This window comes from Camelus ferus, chromosome 12 (assembly GCF_009834535.1).
Source record: "Camelus ferus isolate YT-003-E chromosome 12, BCGSAC_Cfer_1.0, whole genome shotgun sequence".
Lineage (NCBI taxonomy): Eukaryota > Metazoa > Chordata > Mammalia > Artiodactyla > Camelidae > Camelus > Camelus ferus.
The window spans coordinates 17,088,779-17,110,798 of NC_045707.1; the positions used below are offsets into that span (position 1 = coordinate 17,088,779).

The window sequence follows — 22,020 nt, forward strand, 5'->3', positions numbered from 1 at the left end:
CCAGTGGGTGGAAGTCAGCCACACAGAGGTGGGTGGGCCTGTTTCTGTTTGGCACCTCTTGAGTCAGAAAGGAAGCAAGCGTATCAAAACTGCAGCAAGAGGGAGCAAGACGAGACAGCAAGACGTCTGTGCTCCGGGGCTGCGTGTCACTGGCACGCGAAGGGCGTGCTCCCTGGGGAGGGAGGGAGAGCAGTTGGAAGGGCTCCGCCTAGAAGTGAGGGGACTGACGACCTGATCTGGGGGTCTTTGTGCAGGAGGTCGTGTGTGTGCACGTGTGAGTGCAAACATTCGTGTGTCCACAGCCTCTAATGAGGCATTTCTCTATCCAGCTGGCTCTGAGCCCTTCAGTGAGTCTGCGCTGCTGTACCCAGACACCCAAGGGAGAGCATCTCCCTTGCTGATAGCCTGGAATGTACTCTATATTTGGGTGCAACACTGTCTTGACTGGGGACCATTCTTGTTCCTCAAATGTCCTCCAGTTGTGCAGACCACTTACTCTAGTCCCGAAACCCTCACCCCTGCTCTCAGGATGTTTTCTCTGCCCCTTCTCCAAGGACCCCTATTCCGTTCCCCTTTCCTGAGGAGGGACAGGAGTCCGGGCTTTAAGTTAGTGCTAGGCATGTCCTGTTCCTCCCCGCTGAGCCGCTAGTTCTGCCTTGACTCATTCATGCCTGTGTTTTAGCTTCTGCAGGACCGGGCCTACTGTTGTGAATTCACACATGCTTGTAGCCTGGATGAGTGGAGCAGAGGGCCTCATGGGTGATCTTCGGCATGAGCCTGGGGCCAGACTTCTATGTGCCCGGTCAGCTGCCATGTTGGCTGCTGGCCCCTGTCTGTTCTTGGTGACCAAGCCTGTGCCCCACGGCAGTGGGTCTGGAGTCAGATCTTGTGTTTTAAGGCTCAGTAGCATCACAGATAGTCAGAACCCTAGGGTGTCAGGGCCAGGTTGGACCTCAGAGGCCACCAAGACTGTCCTTCGTTAACAGACAAAGCATCCCCCAGACAGGGAAGGGCCTTGCTCAAGGTCACACAGTAATTTGGACAACACTGTGGGCCTCCCCATGACACAGCCCTTTCCACCAGGTCACATAGCCTCCTGAATTCTGACCAGCCTCTCTCTCCCTTTTTTTTCTCTTGTCTGCACTTTTCTTAGAATCTCCCCTTTTGCCCATCCAGACCCTGCCATTCCTCAAGGCTTGGCCTGGCCCTCCTTCACTCTGGAACCAGCCTGATTTCTCTCCTCTGCCTCCTTTGCACCCTTGGCAACCTGTCTTGCTAATTCCCATTCCCTAATTGTCTGTAACACAAATTAATGCTTTATTACTTGATGCTCTAATGACCTGGGTTCTAACCGAGGCTCAATTGCTTCCCGACTGTGTAACCCTGGGCTAGTTACTTAACATTCTTAATCCTCTGCTTTCTCGTCTGTAAAATGGGGCAGGCATTTGAGGCTGAGTGAACAGCAGAAGCGAAGCTCAGAGGGCTTGACTTGGAAAATGGTATGATTGCAGTCTGAGGTGTGGCCGGGGTGGGCGGGGTGGCAGCGGGAGGCAGGCAGGGGTCAGATCGTGGGGCCTCAGCCAGGATCAGTTATGCTGTTGGCAGTGGGGAGATCCTGAGGCCTCTTGGGAAGGGAAGTAACAAATCCCCACCTGGCGTTTGGGGTGGCCGTGAAATGGGATGGAAAGGGCTCGGGCTTTGAAATCAGTGGATCTGAAGGGGCATTTCAGCTCTCCCGCTGGTTAGCTGTGTGATGCTGCAAGATTCTTAGATCTCTCTGGGCTTCCTCTTGCAGTCTATACAGTAAGAATTATAGCCACTCCAGAGACGTATGGGAAGGATGAAATGAGAAAACATCAATAAATTGCTCAGCTTGGAGTCTTGCGCTTAGTAAGAGCTTAATGAGGAACAGCCGCCACTACTACTGGTGCTGTCATCATCCACCAACACATGTCCACCCACGTCCTGGCCTAGCTTTGTCCCTGGGTCTGTCTGGGGCCACAAGTGACAGGGTCGTGCCTCACTTTCCAGCTTGGAAGTTCCCCAAGGGCAGGGCCCACACGCGTGATCTCCCTGCTCAAGCTGCTCCAGGAGCTGGGAAAGCTGTCAAAGAGAGGGTGGAACTTTGGGGCATCTGGGTGGCTCTGCAGAGGTCCCAGTGACCCGTAGGTGGGCAGAGGCAGATGGTGGTGTCTCAGGCCCTCTTGGCCACCAATTGGGCTTGTAGAGTCAGAGGGGATTAAGGTGAGCAGGAAGATTCAAGTTGACAAGATGTGCACCGACTTTCTTCACTGGGCTGTAGAGCCAACTCTCCCAGGGATGGTCCTTGGGGCCTCAGGCACTGCAGTGGGGCTACTGCCGCTTGTAAACCCCATGGGATGGGGCAGACTCAGGGCCCAGAGAGGGATCGTGGGTTGGGGGCTGAGGGGGAACTGACTGCCAACTGTTCTACCCCACACTGAGCATCTCCTTGGCCGGCACTGGTGCAGAGGAGAGCTAGACACACCTTCACTGAAATAGTCTAATATTATGAGTCAGGGTTTGTAAAACACCTACTAGAAGCTGAGCAATGTGCCTGGTACTGAGGATAACCATTTGGCAAAGGCTGACTGGGTCCTGCCTGTGCAGAGTGGGTTCAGACAGGCATCTGTCGGGGGTGTGTGTGGGGGAAGCCCAGGGGACTATGGGAGCCCTGAGGGCTGCTCTGGGCCCACTGTGAATGGTGGTGTGAAGCTGCCTGAGGGGAGATGGGAGCTGGGCCCAGCAGGCTGAGCCAGGACCTGAAAGCAGTTGTTGGAGAGCAGATGGGGCACGGGGTGTTGGGGGAGTGGGTGGAGACGAAGCTGGAAAAGTTCGCAGGGGCCTGGGATGCCGTGCCGAGGAGTGAACAATCTGTCTCAAGGGAATGGGGGAGCCACTGGAAGGTTTTTAAGCAGGGGAGAGACGTGGTCAGATGCAGGGGCTGCAGCGCTATGGGAATGGGGGAGAGGGGCGGTTTGACTTCAGATTTCACGGAGGAGGGGGTGATGGCGGCTGGCGTGCTCCTGGGGTGGGGAGAGGGTGGGATGACCGCGGAGTAGGTGTGTGGGTCTGGGTCAGGGATTGAGCTGGGTCTGCATGGGCAGGAGGGGTGCGATACAGGGGCAGGGGTCAGGTCAGGGCTCTGCTGGAGGCGGAAGGGGGAAGGCCGAGGCGGAGGGCTGAAGCTGGAGGAAGAGCAGGCCAGGGGCCTGACCATGGCCTTGGTTCAGCCACCTCCTCCCTTTAGACCTCAAATTCTGGTATGCTCCACAGACCCTCAGATGAGGCATGACACCTTCCTGAACCTCAGTGTTCTCATCTGAAAAATGGAGAGTGCAATACCTTTCTCCCGACCACTTGGAGTATCCATCAATAAGCAGTCACTGTTCCTCCATCTGGGCCTGAGTTCTGGGATACAGAAGTTTTGGGAAGCAGAATCTGTGGCAAAATGGCCCAAGGTGGGCTCTGGGGAGGATGCAAAGCTCTTGGAATGCTCTGGCAGGGGCTGGAAGGAGGGGGGTTCTGGGAGCATGTCCAGCATGGACAAGATCCAGGGCCCAAGGCCTCCTTTGTTCTTCTGTAATCTGAGCTGCTCTCTCAGAAGCTTCTAGCTTTCTAGGCTTACCTGCCAAGTCCTGTGAGAGTGGGACCAAGCCCTCCAGGGTTGGGAGGACAGGGAAGATGGATGACCGCTCAGGTAGAAAGGGGTGAGAACCCAGGACTCACCCAGCTCTGAAAGTCTCCAAATCTTGGCATTTTATGGCTTGCTTTCTGACCCCACAGAGCCCTGAATAGGAGACAATAGTTCCACCTCTGGCTGGCAGGAGGGATTCCAGCAACAAGGAGAATTTCCAGCTCTGTCTCAGGGTCCCCAGCTTTCCCTATACCCCAAGGGAGCAGCTGAGTGAGTAGGGTCAAAAGATGCTTACACCCCAGCGTTCCCCTATCCCGGGGCACTTGCCACCTGGGTCTTGTTGGAAGTTGTCCTCATGTGGGTGTCAGGCCGGCGGCAGTTTGGGGCCAGCCAAGGTGTTGAGGCAGAGTATAGCCTCCAGGGTGTGGCTGCTGGTCGGGTAGGGTGGAGAGTGGTCCTAAGTCGGCCTAAGAGGGGAAAGCGCCATTCCTTTCCTGGTTCTGGAAAAGGTGCTCTCTCAGCCTCCTTGCACTGTTTCCGAGCATCCTCTTTCCCCTTCTCCCTTCTCATCTCTCATGCATCTGCCTTAACTCCTCCCTCTACAGTTTCCCTCCCACCTCTGGCACCATCCTTTTCATCTCCCACCATCTCTTTCTTCTTCCCCTAGTCCTTCCCCCTCGCCTATTTCCTCCAAGACCTCCTCATCTTCCCTTTCCCATCTGCTTCTTGTTCCCTGTGGTCCTCTTCCACACACTTGCTCCCACGCAGACTCCCCTCTTGGAGCCCCTGCCCATCTCTGTAACTGGTCACCCCACACGCTGCAGGGGATCCAGGGCTGTCTTCTCTCCAGAATGTCCCTTTCCTCTTAAAGACTGGCAGGACCCCAGCCCAAGGCTGCATGGTGCTACCTGTTGCCTCAGGCTGGTGGGAGAACTGTGTCTGAGGCTCCTCTCATCCCTGAAGCGGAGCTGGGGCTTTGGACTGGGCAGCGGCCCCTGGAGGTGAGGCTGGGGATTGCGGCTGCAGCTCCCTGCTTGTTCACATTCTCACCCCAGGCATCCCGAAAGTACTTGTGGGGTGCACCTGAGTGTGTGAAGGTGTGTGAAGACTTGGACTCAGTCTGTCATTCACTCATGCACATGTGTGTCTGATGTGGGTGTGTGATTGGAGTGTGTCTGTGTCCGTATAGAGGGCACGCACGAATGTGTGTGTGTGTGTGAATGGAATGCGCGCTGCTGCAGACGGTTGCCTGTGTGCAGGCCCTTGTATGCTTGTGAAAGTTCACACTCATGATCATGTGGGACAGTGGACAGGCACATGTTTCCGTGGGTACCTGGAGGAGCTTGAGGGCTCTGACGGGTAGGAGCTCATCTGTGCCCGGGGACACCAGTGAACATGGGAGTAACATGAAGACACGTAAGCACGTGTGTGAGGGAGTGAGGGGCTGTAAGTGTGTGCATGGGGCTGCGCACCATGTGCCCCTGTGTGTACGAGACGGCCTGGCTGCCCATGAGTTAGGCTGCTGTGTATACACATTTTCACCGCAGCGTGGGGACGAGGAGACCCTCAGGAGGGCGACCGTTTGGATCTGCAGTGCCATAGACACGTGTGAGCCGTGCAGAGAACCAAGGGGAAATCTGTCTTTGTGTACGTGTGGGGCGACTCCTCCTAGGCCAGGGGTGGGGCTGGACTGAAAAGGGAAGTAGTTAGTGATTTATACGCTTTTAAAGAAATGCCTCCACCCCCAATCGGGCTCCAGACACAGTGAGTCCCACGCATCACTCAGGCCTGACATCACCCAGGTGCCTGAAATCACACGAATGAAAAGAGGCTGCCCTCCCCCCACCTGCCCACCCGCTGCAGACTGAGGCCTGGGGACAGCAAGCACATTTCCTGCTCTGAAGCACCTGCCGGGGGCAGGGGCGCACTGCCCAACTGATGTTCCAGTCCCCATCAGAAGGCCCCCGACTCGGGCTGCCGAGGCATTAAGCCAGCAGGGAGTGGGGCACCTGTGGGGTGCCTTAGTGGTCCTGAGGTCCAGGAACCCCTTTTCCAGCCAAGCCTGGCTCCTCCAGCAGGGCTGAGTGGGCCTCCCACAGGCTGCCCTCAAGGACTGAATGGCCATGAAGCAGAGGGCAGGAAGCCCTCAGTAAATACTGGCTGGAGGAATGAACAAATGCTGGGTCCCCGGGGTGGTGCTGGCTGGGCCCAGGGAGTCCCCCAGGGAGTCCCCCAGGGGAAAGTGGGGGGCTGGCTTAGTGCATGATCCTTTCTGGACCTCACTTTCCCCCTTTCTAAGAATGATCCCACAGAGTCATCACACCAGTGAAATGTGGCGGTGTACCTGGTGCTCATGGCTGGTGCTCAGGAAGTGGTAGGTGTCTCCTCTCTGATGGCCGACAGCCCCCCTGAGCCCCTTTCACAGCCACCCCTGGACCAGCTGTGAATCAGCTATCACGAGGCAGCAGGAATCCTCAGGTTCCCATTCTGGAAGCATGAGTCAAGCCCAAGTCTGGGAGGAGGGAGGTCACACTGGGGTCAGATGCTGGACCCAGGCAGGAGCAGGCACGCGCCTGGCAGCTGCCTTACATGATGTGGTGCCCATGGCCAGTAACTGGATCTCAGAAGCTGGGAAGGCAGGGCCCGGGGGCTGAACTGAGCACCCCAGGTCTCTGGGCTGAAGGTGTTGTTGACATGGACTCTGTGATATGCAGATGCTTCTCAGATAGAACAGCCTGAAAAGGACCCAGCCAAGCCTTAGCAGGCTTCGCTGTCGCAGCTGCTGCTGCTGCTGGGGGCGGGGACTCTGGCCCTGGGGCTGGGCCCAGCCTGGGGCCTGCCTCGCCTCTATCAGAGCTCCTGAATCCAGTTTGCCAGGTCCAGAGCCCTGACTTGGTTCCCCAAGAACTTCTCTTCTTCCTCTAGATTTCAGCGGTCTCCAATGAAAACCCAGATTAGTTTTTTCTAGGCTTTGGTGAACATCTGAGATAAGAAAATTCCTGCCTTGAGCTCTCTCTCCCACATCTCTGACTCTGGGCAGGGGGCTTGTCCTTTCCTGTCTCTGCAAACTGTGACCGTTCAGCACAATGGAGAGCACCCATGTGCTGGGTGGGCTTAGGTGGGGATGAGCGTCTATTGCAACACTCAACATTTTAGCCACACTGTGCGGATCCCCAGTGTCCCGCTTCTCATCTTTAGGAGTCATTGCTTCTCTGGAGCTGGGAACTTACTGGTTTCTTAGGGCAAATAACTATGGCGAATCCATCTCTTCAGTAAACACACCACTCTCGACATTCACATACCGCATGAGTTTTGGGCTGAGATGCCTCAGAGAGCCTTTGCAGGTGGAAAAATGGAGGGAAACTGTGTGGTGATGGGACTTACCTCTGCCACCCAGGCCTGCAAAAAAAAGTTCATTAAGTCACATGCACTCACACGTACACACACACAGAAACAAAGCATTCACTGAACCCTGGCTGTGGCCCAGCCCTCACTGGGGACTGGGGAAGAGAGGATAAAACAGTGCCATCCTGAGGTTGCCATTGCACAGCCTTACTTTGCCCTCATCTTGTGGCAGCTCACAGTCGCACAGAGGAGACAGGCATTGACAAACATTTCTTTTCCATTCTCGAAATCTGTAAAACTATCTCAGGGATAAGATCAAACCTATTAAAATATGCAAACAATGAAGCAGCCGCTTTGCTGAGTAGGGGGGAAGAAACCCCCACAAACCCTCAGTGACTGGCCACTGGAACACCTGCTAACAAGGCAGCCCTCTCCTGGTTTCACCAGCTACTGCATCAGTGGGGCCCTGCCCACTGCTGCTGGGGACACAACACAGGACACAGAGGTCCAAGGACAACAGAGTTTGGTGACTTTTTGTGGATTAAATACATATTTATGGTACCAACAATGTGGCAATACCAGAAGCCCAAGGCCACCCTCTCTTCCCTCTCCTTCTCGCCCTTCTCCCTCTTCTCCCCAAGCTCCTCCTTCTCTGAGCCTTTGGGAGCTGATGCGAGGGGGCTTGGTCCTAGTCGGGTGTAGAAGGAATCCTGGTTTGCTTCTCTCCTCCTACCCCAAATCCCAGAGGCCGTAAGCTTCGGAGCTCTTCCTGTGTGTTCAGTGCTGAGGCTCCTAGCGTAACCCGGGCCTCCCGGGCCCAGCCTCAGGTCTGGGCCCCCAGACAGAGAGCTGTTTGCCCAGCCCACGCCTGGAAGTCTGCCCCCGACTGTCAGGACAAACAGGTTTGGCTGACTGAACAGGCTGCAGCCTTTGTTTTCAGTGAGATAAAGAGTCAGAGCTTTTTGCCACAGCTGAAACAAACTTTTTGAACTTTTCTTTTGAATCATTTCTAACTTGTGGAAAAGAGGCAAGAATAGTAGGAAGAACTTTTTTTTCTGAACCACTCGAGAGTAAGTTGCTTACCTGACGTCTCCCTACCCCCCAATACTTCAATGTGTATTTCCTGCAAACAAGGACATTCTCTCTCTCTCTCTCTCTCTGTCTCACCATATTAGAGCCATCAAAACCAGGAGGTTAGTATTGATACCTCCTCAGACCCCGTTCAGATCTTACCAGTTGTCTCAGTAATGTCCTTTACAGGGAAAGATCCTGTTCAGGATCGTGTTATTGCACGTGGTTGCTGAATCTTCTTGGTCTCCTTTAATCTGGAGCAGTTCCTCAGTCTTGATTTTCATGACCTTGACGTTTTTGAGAATGATAAGTCAGTTATTTTATAGGATGATCCCCAGTTTGGGTTTGTCTGATGTGTCCTCATGCTTAGATTCAGGTGATGCATTTTGGGCGGGAATCCCACACACAAATGATGCTGTGTCTTCCTCCTGTATCCTATCAGACTGTGCATGATTTCAGTGTGTCCCATTACTGGTGACATTAACTTTGATGACTTGATTAAGAGAGTGTCTGCCAGGTTTCTCCACTGAAAATTACTTTTTTCCTCTTTGTAATTAAAATGCACTTTAAGAAGAGATGCTCTGGGACAATGTAAATATCCTGATCCTCGTCAAACTTCCTCCCACTAGCCTAGCATCGCTGATGTCTCTTGGCTTAATTATTAATATTATGGTTGCCAAATCCACAATTACTTCCACATTTATTAGTTGGCATCTTTCATATGGAAAAAACCCGCACCCTTTCTCTTCTCCACGTTTATTTACATTAGTATAGACTCAGGGATCCCTATTTTATTCTTTACTTATTTTGAGGCTCAGATCGCCTCCTCTTTGGCCAGCAGGAACCCCTGCAAGCTGGCTTCGGTGTCTTTTGACATATTCTTTAAGCACTTCTTAACTTTCTGGAACAAAATAGCCCTGTCTTATCTTGTGGTTTATCTGTCCCAGCCCTAGAATCAGTTATTTCTCCAAGGAAACTTAGTTTCTTTTAGTGGAGAATGATATTTAGAAACCAAGATCTGGGCACTAGGTATGTTCATAGCTTTGGAAATGTTGTCAGTGATTTTCCAACTCTTAAGCCAGGAACAGAATGTTACCTTCAAGCTTTAACATTCTAGATCACTGATTGCAAAACTATTCAGGTGGTAGGTGACATGAGAATAATGAGACAATGGAAATATATGATATATTTATTGAGTAAACATAATACTTCATTGAATCTATGACATCAGTGGAGAGAGGTAGGGTATATATATATGCACACAAATACACAACTTAGATCTACGTACTTTATCTGTATTTTGAAGGCCATGACTCCTCACTTACACCTTCAATATCAATTCCAATGCCACATGGTTCATTCTAGTTTTCTCCCTTCCGTCACCTCCTGGTGAAGCCACTGCCCCCAGGACAGATGCCCACTTCTGTGTAAGGACTAGTCCCCCCTGCCCTGGCCCCAGCTGCACTCTGGCATGGATACCTGCTTTCTTCGGCCCCATCTAATATCATTGGGTCTGAATTATACAGGCAGGCAGGAAGGTAGAAAGGCAACATTTTTGACTTTAACTTTTTACCAGTGAATCATTACTTTCCCTGATCTTTGGGAGGTTTTTCTCAAAACTTGTCCTTAATAATGATTTTTGGATAAACAAGTTTATACTGTATAGCACAGGGAACTATATTCGATATCTTGTAGTAGCTTATGGTGGAAAAGAACATGAAAACGAATACATGTATATTCATGTATGACTGAAGCACTGTGCTGTACACCAGAAATTGACAAAACATTGTAAACTGACTATACTTCAATAAAAAAACGATTTTTGTGTTGCCGTTTTAAATGGTCCCAACTACATGATTAATATTTGCAAAACAGAGAAAGAGAAAAGTCACCCATAATTTTACCAGTCAAATACAATCTCATTATTTAATATTTTAGTGTATTTCCTTTCAGTTTGCCCCCCCCACCGAGTGAACTTGTTTTCTTTTAAATATAATTAGAGTTGTAATGTTGCTACACTTTTCCATCTGCATGTTTACTTAAGGCAGCAATAAAAACATTTACTACTTAAGAAATACCTAGTATGTGCCAGGCTCTATAGGTTGTTTTCTCTTTCTTATTTAATCCTTAATGTATCTTGCAAAGTAGGTGTTTTCCTGATATTAGAGATAAAGACCCTGAGGCTCAGGGAGACTATTGAAAGTTACACTTCTATTGAGTGATTGAGCTAGGACTAGAACCCAGGTATCTCTGACTCCAAACTCTGGTTTGTTATCCACCCTCCCTGAAGATAAGCATTTTTTCCGTAGTACACTAGTTCCATAACTCTGATTTTAAATGCAGGCACGCTACTAATGAGAGACTCTTTCATAATTTACTCAGCTACTCCTTCATTGTAGAGTATGTAGGCTGCTCACTCTCTATAAACACACACACACACAAAATGCTTTAATGAACATCTTCATGGACATGGTTTTTCACTAATTGTTTTCTAAAGGGTTGTCCTAATTTGAATATCACGCTAAAATGACATTGATATATCATCATTAAAAAAAATTGCTGATAATTTAGCAGGCGATCCCCCTTATCTTGATTTAATTAGCATATATTTAAATACAAGTTTGGTTTTACAAAAGAAACAATTAAGGAGTACCTGCTGTTTACCAGAATGATGGCAGGAATGGAAGACACCAAGATATTTTTATTGCACAACTCGATCAGAAAGCCAACAGCAAGACATCTCAGTGAATTCAACCTTTGACTAAGCCGACTGTTTTAGGGGCTGTGCTGGTAAGGCCCTCACTGAAAGACTGAGGGGTGATGTGGGGGCAAATGCCAAAACGATGGGTTGGTTTAGTCAGCTCAGGAAAAATGTGGTGTGCAGTAGATGGGATTCCCAGTTGATGAGAGTGAGAGTTAAGTTAGTGTGTCTTCGAGCCAACGTGGAGTACGCACTTGGATCTGCCAATAGGGGACGCCAGAGGGAGACTGCAAGATGTTTGCTTTCTGCGGGTTTCCTGTCCGCCTGCAATGCCCCAGCAAGGCGTTTTCACCCTGGCAGCAGCAGTGCCTTCCTGTAGCAGCAGCCAAATCCAGCTGGCAGTTTTCCCAACACTTGAAGAATCAATCAGCTTCATTGTGTCCTCCCACCAGAGGTACCAGCACCAGCCAAGCAGCGCCTCCTCCCCAGAGTTCTGCTTTTCAGGGGCCCCTCCTCCATGTTTCTGAATTTTAACAGTTCTGACCTCTTCCCTTTGTCCCCTCAGCCCTAGTTATAGTGGCTAGTTCCCCCAGTGCCAGTCCTGTGATATCTCAGGGGTCTTTTTTTACACTTTCAGACACTCAGTTAACAACTCTATACCAAAGTAATGCTTTATATATATATATATTTTTTTTAATTGATACTCAGTTTACAATGTTGTGTCATCGAGTTAATTCTTTACACTGAATTATCTCTGTCCAGATAACTGTGTGACTGTTTTCTCCCTATTGGAGACTGACGGACAACGGGAAGATCTTGAGCCTCTGAGATGCAGAGGCCCTTGCGGTGCCTACATGCTTTTTTTTTTTTTTTTTTTTAAGTCCTGGGTACAAGAGGTAAGAGGAAGAGATAGCTCCCAGGTCAGTGGGCTGTGGGAGCTGTGATGCCGGCTGAGAGAATGCAGCCTCTACCAGAGCATTCTGGTCTCTCTTGACAGGTTTCCAACAAGAAGTGTCTAGCTGAAACATGACCATGGATGGACTTAGATATTATCATATTAAGTGAAGTAAGTCAGACACAGAAAGACAAACATCATACAATATCACTTACATGTGGAATCTAAAAAATGATACCAATGAACTTATTTACAAAACAGAAACACAGAAACAGACTCATAGACATAGAATACAAACTTGTGGTTGCCAAGGGGGTGGGGAGTAGGGGGTGGGAAGGGATAGACTGGGAGTTCAAAATTCGTAGATACTGACAGGCATATGTAGAATAGATAAACAAAATTGTACTGTGTAGCACAGGGAAATATATACAAGATCTTGTGGTAGCTCACAGCAAAAAAAAATATGACAATGAATATATGTATGTTCACGTATAACTGAAAAATTGTGCTCTATACTGAAATTTGACACAGCATTATAAAATGACTATAACTCAATAAAAAATGTTTAAAGAAATAAAATAAAATACAAAACAGAAACAGAGCAGGGCAGGGTATAAACTCAATGGTAGAGTGTGCACTTAGTGTGCACAAGATCCTGGGTTCAGTCCCCAGTACCTCCATTTAAAAAAGTTAAAAAAAACCCTGATTACCTCCCTGTAACCCTGCCCCCCCAGAAAAAAACCCCCACCAGAAACAGACTCACAGACACAGAGGACAACTTGTGGGTACCAACGGGGAAAGTAGGAGGGATACATTGGGAGTTTGGGATTTGCAGATACTAACTATGATATAAACAAATAAACAAAAAGGTCCTACTGTACAGCACAGGGAACTATGTTCAATATCTTGTAATAACCTATAATGAAAAAGAATATGAAAAAGAATATATGTAATCAGTATAACTGAATCACTGTGCTGTACATCAGAAATTACCACAACATTGTAAATCAACTATACTTCAATTAAACAAACAGAAGTGTCTAGCTGGGCTGACGAATTGCTGACCAGAGAAATTTCAGCTAGAATATTTGGTTGATGTATGTTCCATGAACTTAATGGCATCTCCTGGAGATGGGAACCTAGTCTGTCTTCATAAATTCACACAAATATTTTGTCTGTTTGATGCATTAAATGGCCAACAGAACAACTTTCATTTCAACTCTATTCAGCAGACGTTAGTGAGCACCCAATGAGGGTCAGATGCTGTGCTAGACAGTGGAGAAGTGGCGACAGAGTCACCAGCTCTTACCTCAGAGTGTCCCACTGTCTACTTAGGATGTAACCCGTGTAAAGAATAAATATAGCAGATTGAACACACATTTACCTCTGCTCCACTGAAACTACAGTGACGTTTGTTTGTTTAGATACAAATAGTCAGTTGGTTATTTTGAAAATGAAAGTTCACTTCAACACAATTGATGCATTACGGAATAATTTGAGCCTAATGTGAATTTCACATTTGCTTATGAGCACTTTTGTGTGTGAGGAACGTGGGTGGATGCGGATAACTGAGCCACGTAGAAAAACACAAAACGCACACACCTCAGACACCTGCCAGCTGCCTCAGTTCACAACCCACACTCATCCACATCAGGCGTTACCACTTTCCGTTGAATTTCAGCGAACCCTCCTCCTGCTAATAACGTGTTACACTCGCAATAACTTCATAATCCCTCACAAGCTGCAACCCTTCCGGCGCCCACGTCCACAAACAAAGGTCAAATCTTTTTCCAGGTAAAATGCTCTATTTATTGTAGTTGCTATGCATTTCTTAACCATTTAATATGTGTAAAACTGTGCTGCCATTTTTACTAGGCTTCTATTTTTTTTTTTCAGTGGGCTATTGATGAAATTTTAAAGTATTGTTTCCCTAACCCTGTTTTCCCTCCATAAGCTCTATGGTTTTGGTGCATGATTTTGAATAGTATGGTGATTTAAAAAGTGTTTTTTTTTATTGAAGTATATTTAATGTACACATAGAACAGTAATTTTTAGGAAGGTATATATTATGTTATAGCAGAACTGATTGTTCTATTAGACAAAACAGCAAGGGAGATGGTTGCAGAACACCCTGGAAGCCAGAAAGCAGAACAAGTTGCAAGTAACTGTGAGATAATAAAAAAATATATATATTGATCTCTGCTCCCCCAACCTCCCATTCCTGACACAGAGCTCCCCAAACCCTTGTAGTTTCCTAAGTGATAAGAATCTTAGGAGCAGCTGTTGTTTTAACATTTGGTCTTTGACCCTGTTCCTGACACAGGGCTCCTAAAACCCTTGTAAATTCCTAAGTGATAAGAGCCTTAGGAGCATCTTTTGTCCTTTTCAGGAGGCTCTGGGTGAACTGGATGGCAAGCCATGATTAGAAGCTTGGAATTTTCAGCCCCACCCCCAATCCTCCAGAGAAGGGAGAGGGGCTGGAAATGGAGTTAATAATTGATCATGCCTGTGTGAGGAAGTCTCTGTAAAATTCCAAGACAAGGGGGTTTGGGGAGCTTCCAAACTGCTAAACACATCCATGCACGGGGCTGGTGGGAGGAGCGATGCCCTCCAACTCCACGGAGACGGAAGCTCCTGCTCTTGGGACCCTCTCACACCTCACCCTGTATATTTCTTCATCTGGCTGTCCATCTGGATCCTTTATCATATTCTTCAATAAACTGGTTAATGTAAGTAAGCATTTCTCTGAGTTCTGTGAGTCACTCTAGCAAATCAGTGGAACCTGAGGAGGGGGTCGTGGGAACCTCAGATTTACAGCCCATCAGTCAGAAGCACACGTGACAACCTGGGCTTGTGATTCTTGTGAATTGGTGGCTGAAGAGGGGGGCAATCTTGTAGGACTGAGCCCTTTATATGTGGGATCAGACCCCATCTTTAGGTAGATAAGTGTCAGAGTTGAGTTAAATTGTAGGACACCCAGATGGTGTTGCAGATTTGCTTGGTGTGGGGAAAGCTTCTCACACAATTGGCAACCAGAAGTGTCAGAAGTGAAGTGTTCTGTGTGATTAGTAGAGGAGACATACAGGAGGAGAATTGTAGGCTTTTTAACACACTATTTAGACCCAAGAAAGTTGACACTTAAGCCAGCTGGGAGCCTACAATTCTGATACATTGGAAGGCTTGAATTCTTAGAACCCTAGAACCAAAGGCCTGGAGATGCTCATTTTTCTAGCAGAGTCAAGACCCCCTGAGGCACCTGGGCAGGCAGATCCCCTCTCTCAGGACATCAAAAGATCCAGCCCTGGCCACTCTGCAAAACGCCTGGCGAGAAGTCCCCTAACTCTTCTGACAATGGCTGTCCTAGTGGGGACCCAGCTTTGTCTGAGCTGGGAGAAAATTGTCCTAATCTGCTCACACCTGCAGCAGCTAAAGAATCTAGAGGCTCTCCCCATTCTTTAGACAAGAGAGTCCTGCCCACCAGCTTGTTCACTGCCACCCTAAAGGGAGGACACTGATTTGAACAATCAGAACAAGTACCTTCTACTGATAAAACAATGGAATAAATGAGATAGAAGTTAAAAGCAGCGTACAACAACAAAAATACTTTTATGAGGACTCAAAAACATATTGCTAAGGAATATGTTTTTGATCAGGGATTAAGAAAGAGGCTTTGGCAATTTGAAAAAGCCCTGAATTTAAAATTCAATGGAGGCAATAAAAAGTAGAATAAACACTGCTGAGGGATAGAGGAAGTCATCCAGAAGATCAAAGGAAGGACCTATCTGGTGACACAGGATAAAAGTATAAAGAAATGGAAATTATGAGTGAAAGATAAGAGCAAGGATGCCAAAGTTAGGAAAATTAAGTCTGAATAATAGTTGTTCCAGAAGAAGAGAAAAGAATAATAAATAGAGAAGAACTGGAACAGAAAGAAACAATAAAAGAAAACTTCTCAGAGTGAAAGAAAGACTTGAGTATTAACAGAAAAAGGATTATTTGAATGCCTAGCAAGATTAATAAAAACTAGATACACACCTAGTCATATCCTGGTGAAATTTTAGAACTTCCAAATTAAAAAAAAAAAAAAAAAAAAGGAAAATCCTAAAAACCTCCAGGCATAAAAACAATCAACAACAAAAACAGATGACCTGAAAAGGAAAGAGAATTAGGCTGGCCTGAAGTTATTATTTGCAACTTGGAAAGTCCTGGGGCCATGAAACAATGCTCACAGCTCCCAGGATCAAGGCGTCTTGGCCAACATATCATTAAAGTGTGAGGGTAGAAAGCAGACATTTTCAAATATGCAAGGATAGCTCCGTGAACCACTTCTCAGGAACCTCTTTATGAAAGTAGTTCAGACAAATAAAAATTAAATTTGAAAGAAAACAGAAACATCTCAAGATAAGAGAAGACAAAGAGCATAACAAACAGTGGAGAGCAGTAAATTTGGTAAAATTCAGAGCAAATAAATGGCTGATGATAGACTGACTTTTAACTGTGTTATAAATTAGAAAAGATCTTTGAAATAGAAGACAAGGTTGGGGGGAATCCTTAGAAACAGGTTGAAGTTAAAATGACAGATTATGTCAACCAAGCCCAGGATATGGGATGGAGAGACTGATGGGGCTGACAGGAAATGGGGGATGAGGATGGGGAAATATAAAGCTCTACAGGTCTGGGCCAGGTTGAGGGTGTCACATGACTACATCATTTTGGTATGTTGATTGGGAAGTGTGGGTTGAAATATAACTTGAAATCTGAGAGTAACGATTCATAAACTTGAGATAGGAATAGGAAAACTTCCAAATACCAGGGAGGAGAGAGATGAATTTAAAATAGAAAAAAACCCAGAAAGACACCCACTACCATGGTGATATATGGGAACAGACAAGGAGAATGGGATTTAAGGAAGTGAAGGGAGAGCTTTCATTTTTCCCTCTGTGCTCTTCAACTTTTGAATTCTTTTAAACAATTGGATGCATTGATTAATTGCTTTTAGAATTCAAGACAATGAAGGAAGAAACTCTGAAATGTTAACAGTGGTCAAAGATGCAAGGTGATACCATCTGCAGTGTCTCTGGAAAAACCACTCTGCCCTGACTCTCCCTGTCTTTCCCAGCATGATTGTTCATTTTCTACAAATGACTAATGACTGTTGCTTGAGGAAAGGGCTAGAGAATAGTATGTAGATAACTTCCTGAGGCCCTGCAGTAAAGAATGAAGAACATATGCTGTAAGTAAAGATGGCTATCTGCGTGCTTACATGTACTCATTGTTGCAGAAAGATGCTCTTAGGGCTTCACTGTTCTCATAGTTGTGATGGGACATAGGAAGTCCCAGGCTGGAAGCCACTAGAGAGGTGGCTTGGTGAGAAGATCTCTGGCCAGGTCTTCTTAACTTAGAAGTTAAGGCGCCCCCATTTTAGTTGTATATCTACCATTTCTGTGAGCCTTCTTTGTGAAAGTCATTTGACCTTCTCTGAGACTCATTTCTCAACCTGGAAATACTGTGTTGCTACAAAGTCAACATTCTCTAAATGTTTGTTGACTAAATCAATGAATAAAAGAATGAGTGAAGTGGCTTGTCTAAGGCCTGTGCAAACTGTGCCTGAAGCCCACAGGCATCCAAGCAGCCGGTGCTCTATGAGCTTAGCACACAATGAAGATGGTCTCTCCCACCTCACACCCCTGCACTCACCGGCCTCTGCACTCTGCGCACTTCCTGGAGGATCTGCTTCTGGTTCTTCACGGAGCACAGGACCAGGGTGCAGACCACCACATCCATGGAGCAGCCCGCCACCTGGTGCGTGTTCTCCCCGGCAGCCACCACGAAGCGCTTGAACTGCAGGTGTTCTGGGCAATGCTCTTGACCAGGAACTTCTCAAAGTTGGGGTTGGGGTCGATACAGGTCACTCGGCATCCAGGCGGGTAGAACTTGAAGTTGGCCCCAGTGCCGCAGCCCAGCTCCAGCAGGGAGAGCTTCCCGGAGGGGCCCGCAAACTCCTGCAGGTTGCTGAAGAGCTCCCGCTTCTTGCTCGCCATGTGTTTGTTGTACATCACAGTGAACCTTGCCAAGAAGTAGGGGAACCATTTTTTGCATATCCAGTTCCACATGCCCAGGAAGTTCAGCAGGTACATGGGAAATGCCAGGATGCAGATGGAAGGAAAGAGAAGGCGGGTGAGGATGGTCAATGGGCAGCGTGCAGGAAACTAAGCGAAGAACCACAGAGATGGGGGGTGGGGGGATGGGAGGGGGGTGGGAGTGGTAGTGTAACACCCTGTAGCCTCCCGGTAGTAGCGAGTCATCAAATGAGGGACAAATCAAAGGAAGTGGTGTCTTGAGTCCTAATCTCCTCTGGCGCCTATCAGCAAAGAGAAGGTAGGAATCGCCATGAGCAGATGTTCTGGTGCCACAGTTACATCAACAACAGCAACAACTCCCATTTATTTAAGTATATTTTCTGCATCATCTTCTTCAATACTTAAAAGGCCTCATGAGACAGACACAATTAATCCCCCATTTTACAGAAGAAGAAACTTGAGTCTCATAGAGTTTAGCTGTGAGGCCGTGTAGCTGGGAGTCAGCAGCTTGAGGCAGAGTCCCCGCCTTTCACCTGGTGCTGCATGGTGTCCCCGGAGACTGCTGACCTTTCAGGGAGAGCCACTGTCATGTGACTGAGACCAGAGAAAGTGCGTGCACAGGATGATCAGGTAGGGCATTTGGTCAGGACGGCCCCACAGAATGTTCTGGAAGCAGAAATAGCCATTCTCTTAAAGTCTGTAGAAACTTCTCTGAACTAGCCACTTCTGCCCACCTTTGAATATCTAGACCCTTGTCCACCTGTAGCTCCTTCCTGCCGCAGATGTAGAGGGGTTTCTCCTCTGCACCAGGAGAACACGACCCCGCCCCTCCACTCTTAACCCCTCCTCTACCCCACCCCCTCCCTCATTAATTAGTGCCCCCTCTCCTCTCATATTTAACATCTCTCTTTGTGGCCCGTTTGCTCCTCCACCAACCCACACGCTCAGGTCTCTTATCCTACAATAATCCTTTCCTGCAGTTTGCTTTCCGTTCAAGCTACTTTCCCATCTCACTTCCTCTTACCGCCAAACTCCATTAGAAATTGTCTCTTGCATGCATGGTTTCCACTTCCTCACCCCATTCAGACTTCGGCCCACTGACCTTTGGCTTCTAGCCCTCCAGCTCCAATAAAAGTGCACACAGACCAACGGGAAGGCAGTCGGAGGGAGGGGAGGGAGAACAAGAGAAAAAGGGTGACAGTGTTCAGAAGTGGTGGCTGCTGAATGGAATCCTATATCTGAAGAGGCGAAGGAGGTTGGCATTCAGGGCGCAGGTGGAGAGACAATTTGTTTTCAGATCCTGAAGGGAGAGAAAAGGATGGGTGGGGAGGTAAGTGTGGGCAGGGAAAAGAAGGTAAGAGCTTTGATCAGAGGGCTTTGATTCTTCTCAGTGAAGAAGAATGCTAAGGAACGACCGAGCTAAGCTGCTGAGTGGGTCATGTGCTTGCAGAGTGAGGGTGCCAGGGTGGAGAGGAACACCAGGAACCAGGTGCCAGAGTCCCTGGTGAGTGTGAGGGCGTGGCCAGGCGGTCGGGAGGTGACTGTGGGGCCCGCAAGGACCAGCGACACGGGAGGGGGTAGACATGGTATAGCTGATGGCATCGGGCTCTTACGATTTTTAAAAATTACAGTTATTTGGGCAAGAAATATATAAAGGTAAAATTTCAATCAGTATATAAAGGAATTTATTCTTTTCAACAGATAGCATTCCTCAGAATGTATGTAGCTCAATGCATTCAGTCACATCCCATGGATGGGCATTCATGTTGTTCCTGTTTTTCGTGAATATAAAATAATGGCGGCAGAGACCAGACGCATGTGTGCACTTTTGGTGAGAGCATCTGTAGGCTAAGTTCCTGGCAGTGGAAGAATTTGGTCAAGGACAAGTGTCTTCATTTGATGTGTTTTGTTTACTGAGGGTAAAGGCAAATGTCATTTATTTTGATAGCTACCACCAACTTGCCCTCTAAAGAGAATCTTGGCTTTTTTGCACACTGGGCATTTGACAATGGGCTTAAATTCATTGTGCCTCAGTTTCCTCTCTTCAAATGAGATAATAACATACACTGTTGCAGAGCGATTAGAACAGGGCCAGGAACACGGAAAGTCAGTACTACGTAAACACTGGCTGACAGTGTCCATGTCTGTTGCTCACTTTTCTGCTTGCATTGACTTTTCCTTGTGGATTTGTCTCTTCTGGAAAGTAGCCTGTTGGCCTGTCATATATGTTGCTTCCTTGTGTTTCATCATTTGACTTTGTTTTTAAAGTATTACATGCCGTGGGGAAATGTTAAATGGCTGTTGTTATGATTGCAATCATTGGAATTCCAAGATAATGAAAACAAATCATATCTTAAACATTTTTTTTTTCTCTAGGAGTCCAAGGACGTGTTTTTAGGAGATGGACAGTGAGTAATGGTTCTGAAAGCCGCCAGGAGCCAGAAGGAATGTCTCCCCGACCTCTTAGGAGAGGATCAGACAGTTCCATCTGCAAGGGCTGTAGGACCGTGATGTCTGGGCAGGTTTAATGAAGCCAAGGGGGCCTGAGGACCTGGGGCTGCTTGTTTTTCCATAGCTGGGTCCAGGCAGGGAGTGGAGGACGTGTGAGTGTGTATGGCAGTGTCACTTGCGCGCATGTGCGTGTGTGCGTACGTATGTGTGAGTGACAGAACTCTACAGAGATGGGAGTGAGCCTCTGGGGTAGGGAAGGGCAACTGGGAAAGGTTTGGGGGATGAATTCATCTCAAGCTTCTGCCCCTAATCCCCTAAGGGGGTCTCTGGGAGGCCAGCAGAGGCATGGGTTGGTGGGAGACTGAGTTCAGATGAACCACTGGATGGGGCACTCTTGTGGGCTGGGAATTTGGCCTCTCGGTGTGGACAGCACCTGGTGAAGCCTTCTGGGGGGGTATTTCTGTGTGCAGCCTGGCACTGAGAATGGGTTCCTGGTGCCAGCCTGGTAATAGAGAGCCAGGAGGAGACTGGGGAAGGCTGGAGACGCCAGGAACACTTGAGGGAGGGGATGGAGAGGCGAGGGGCGGATACTGGGTGGGTCTGGAATGGGGAAATGTGGCTGGAGGCAAGGCTGCGGCCCAGGCCTGAAAAGCCTGCAGACTTTGCTCCTTTGCAGTGTCCTCCCAGTCCCCTCTCCCCTTGAACCTGGGGCTTTTATCTCTGGTGGAGAAACTGTGGCCCAGGGAGGGGCAGTGACTTAGGGTTACCAGTAGTGGTCTGCCAAAGATTTCTCAGGCCAGGCTCCAGGGGAGCAGTAGTGGGGGGGGGGGGGCGGGTTGGAGGAATTCCTGGCCTGGGTGGGAAGCAGCCTCTCTAGAGCAGATAAAGTGGGGGTTGCCAGTGCGGTGGCTGGTGGGGGCGGAGCAGCTCAGGGACCAGCTGTGGAACTTGGGTAGGTTTGGGGCGGGTGGAGGGCTAGAGGCTGGGGCGGGAAGTAGTGGGAAAAGAACTGAGGATGGGCGCTGATGGGTAAGGACGTTGGAGTGTGTGAGTGTGTGTGTGTGTTGTGGTACATATGTGTGTAGGTGCATGTGTGATGTGTCTATCTGATGTGGTATGTGTCTATCTGAATGACATATTGTGCGTGTGTGTGTGTGTGTGTGTGTGTGTGTGTGCATATGTGTGGGAATGATGTGGTGTGTACTTGTACATATGTTTATGTGTGTGTGTGTATGAATGTGTGTGTAAATGATAGTGTGCGGTGTGTGGAAGTTAAACAGTTGGTCTCTTTTGCCAGCTTGGGGGTTAGGGGCGGGGAGGAGCTGGTTCCCATGACTGCAATAGCCTGAGGCCAAATCTGTATGCTTTTTAAGCTACACCTGAGAATTCCAGGTTAAATTTCTCTCTCTCCTCTCTCTCTCACTCTCTCTCATAAACACAGACACACACACACACTCTTGAGCCAACACCACTGAAGTTCTCCTTGGGCATCCCTCGGCCCAAGGAGAGGAAGGGGAGGGGGCCTGGATCTCTCCTGAGGTCACTGAGAGGGGGCTGCTGCCCGTTAGTCTTTGTCTAACTGAAATGAAAACCAGGGATGGCATTCTGTCCCCACCCTCCTCCACCCAGGGTGCCCCCAAGGGCTTGGTCTGAGGTGACACCTTGCTAGCTCACTGGGTGGGGCTAGAGGACAGTCCGGTTGGCTGTCTTTTCCAAAAGCTCCTCAGGCTGCCCCTATAGCCGGGCGAAATGCGGACAGGGCTGGGCAGAGGGTGTGGCCCTCGTGGCTGGAGGCTACTGGGAAGCGAGGCCAGTGCTTAGC

General features: G+C 48.4%; 2 protein-coding genes across 2 annotated transcripts in view; one reads left to right on the forward strand and one right to left on the reverse strand.

Moving 5' to 3' along the window:
- Positions 1–21,004, forward strand: part of SMIM41 (small integral membrane protein 41) — a 100,947-nt gene extending 79,943 nt beyond the window's left edge. The window contains exon 2 of the mRNA XM_032492902.1: positions 20,124–21,004. The gene's annotated coding sequence lies outside the window, so the exon portion shown is untranslated. The remainder of the gene's footprint in view (positions 1–20,123) is intronic.
- On the reverse strand, positions 17,332–18,292 carry LOC102518485 (methyltransferase-like protein 7A). The gene is given in 3 exon segments (XM_032493873.1): positions 17,332–17,519; positions 17,522–17,876; positions 18,281–18,292. Coding segments are annotated over 3 exon segments (540 nt in total). The 3' UTR covers positions 17,332–17,346.
- Positions 21,005–22,020: the final 1,016 nt, after the last annotated feature.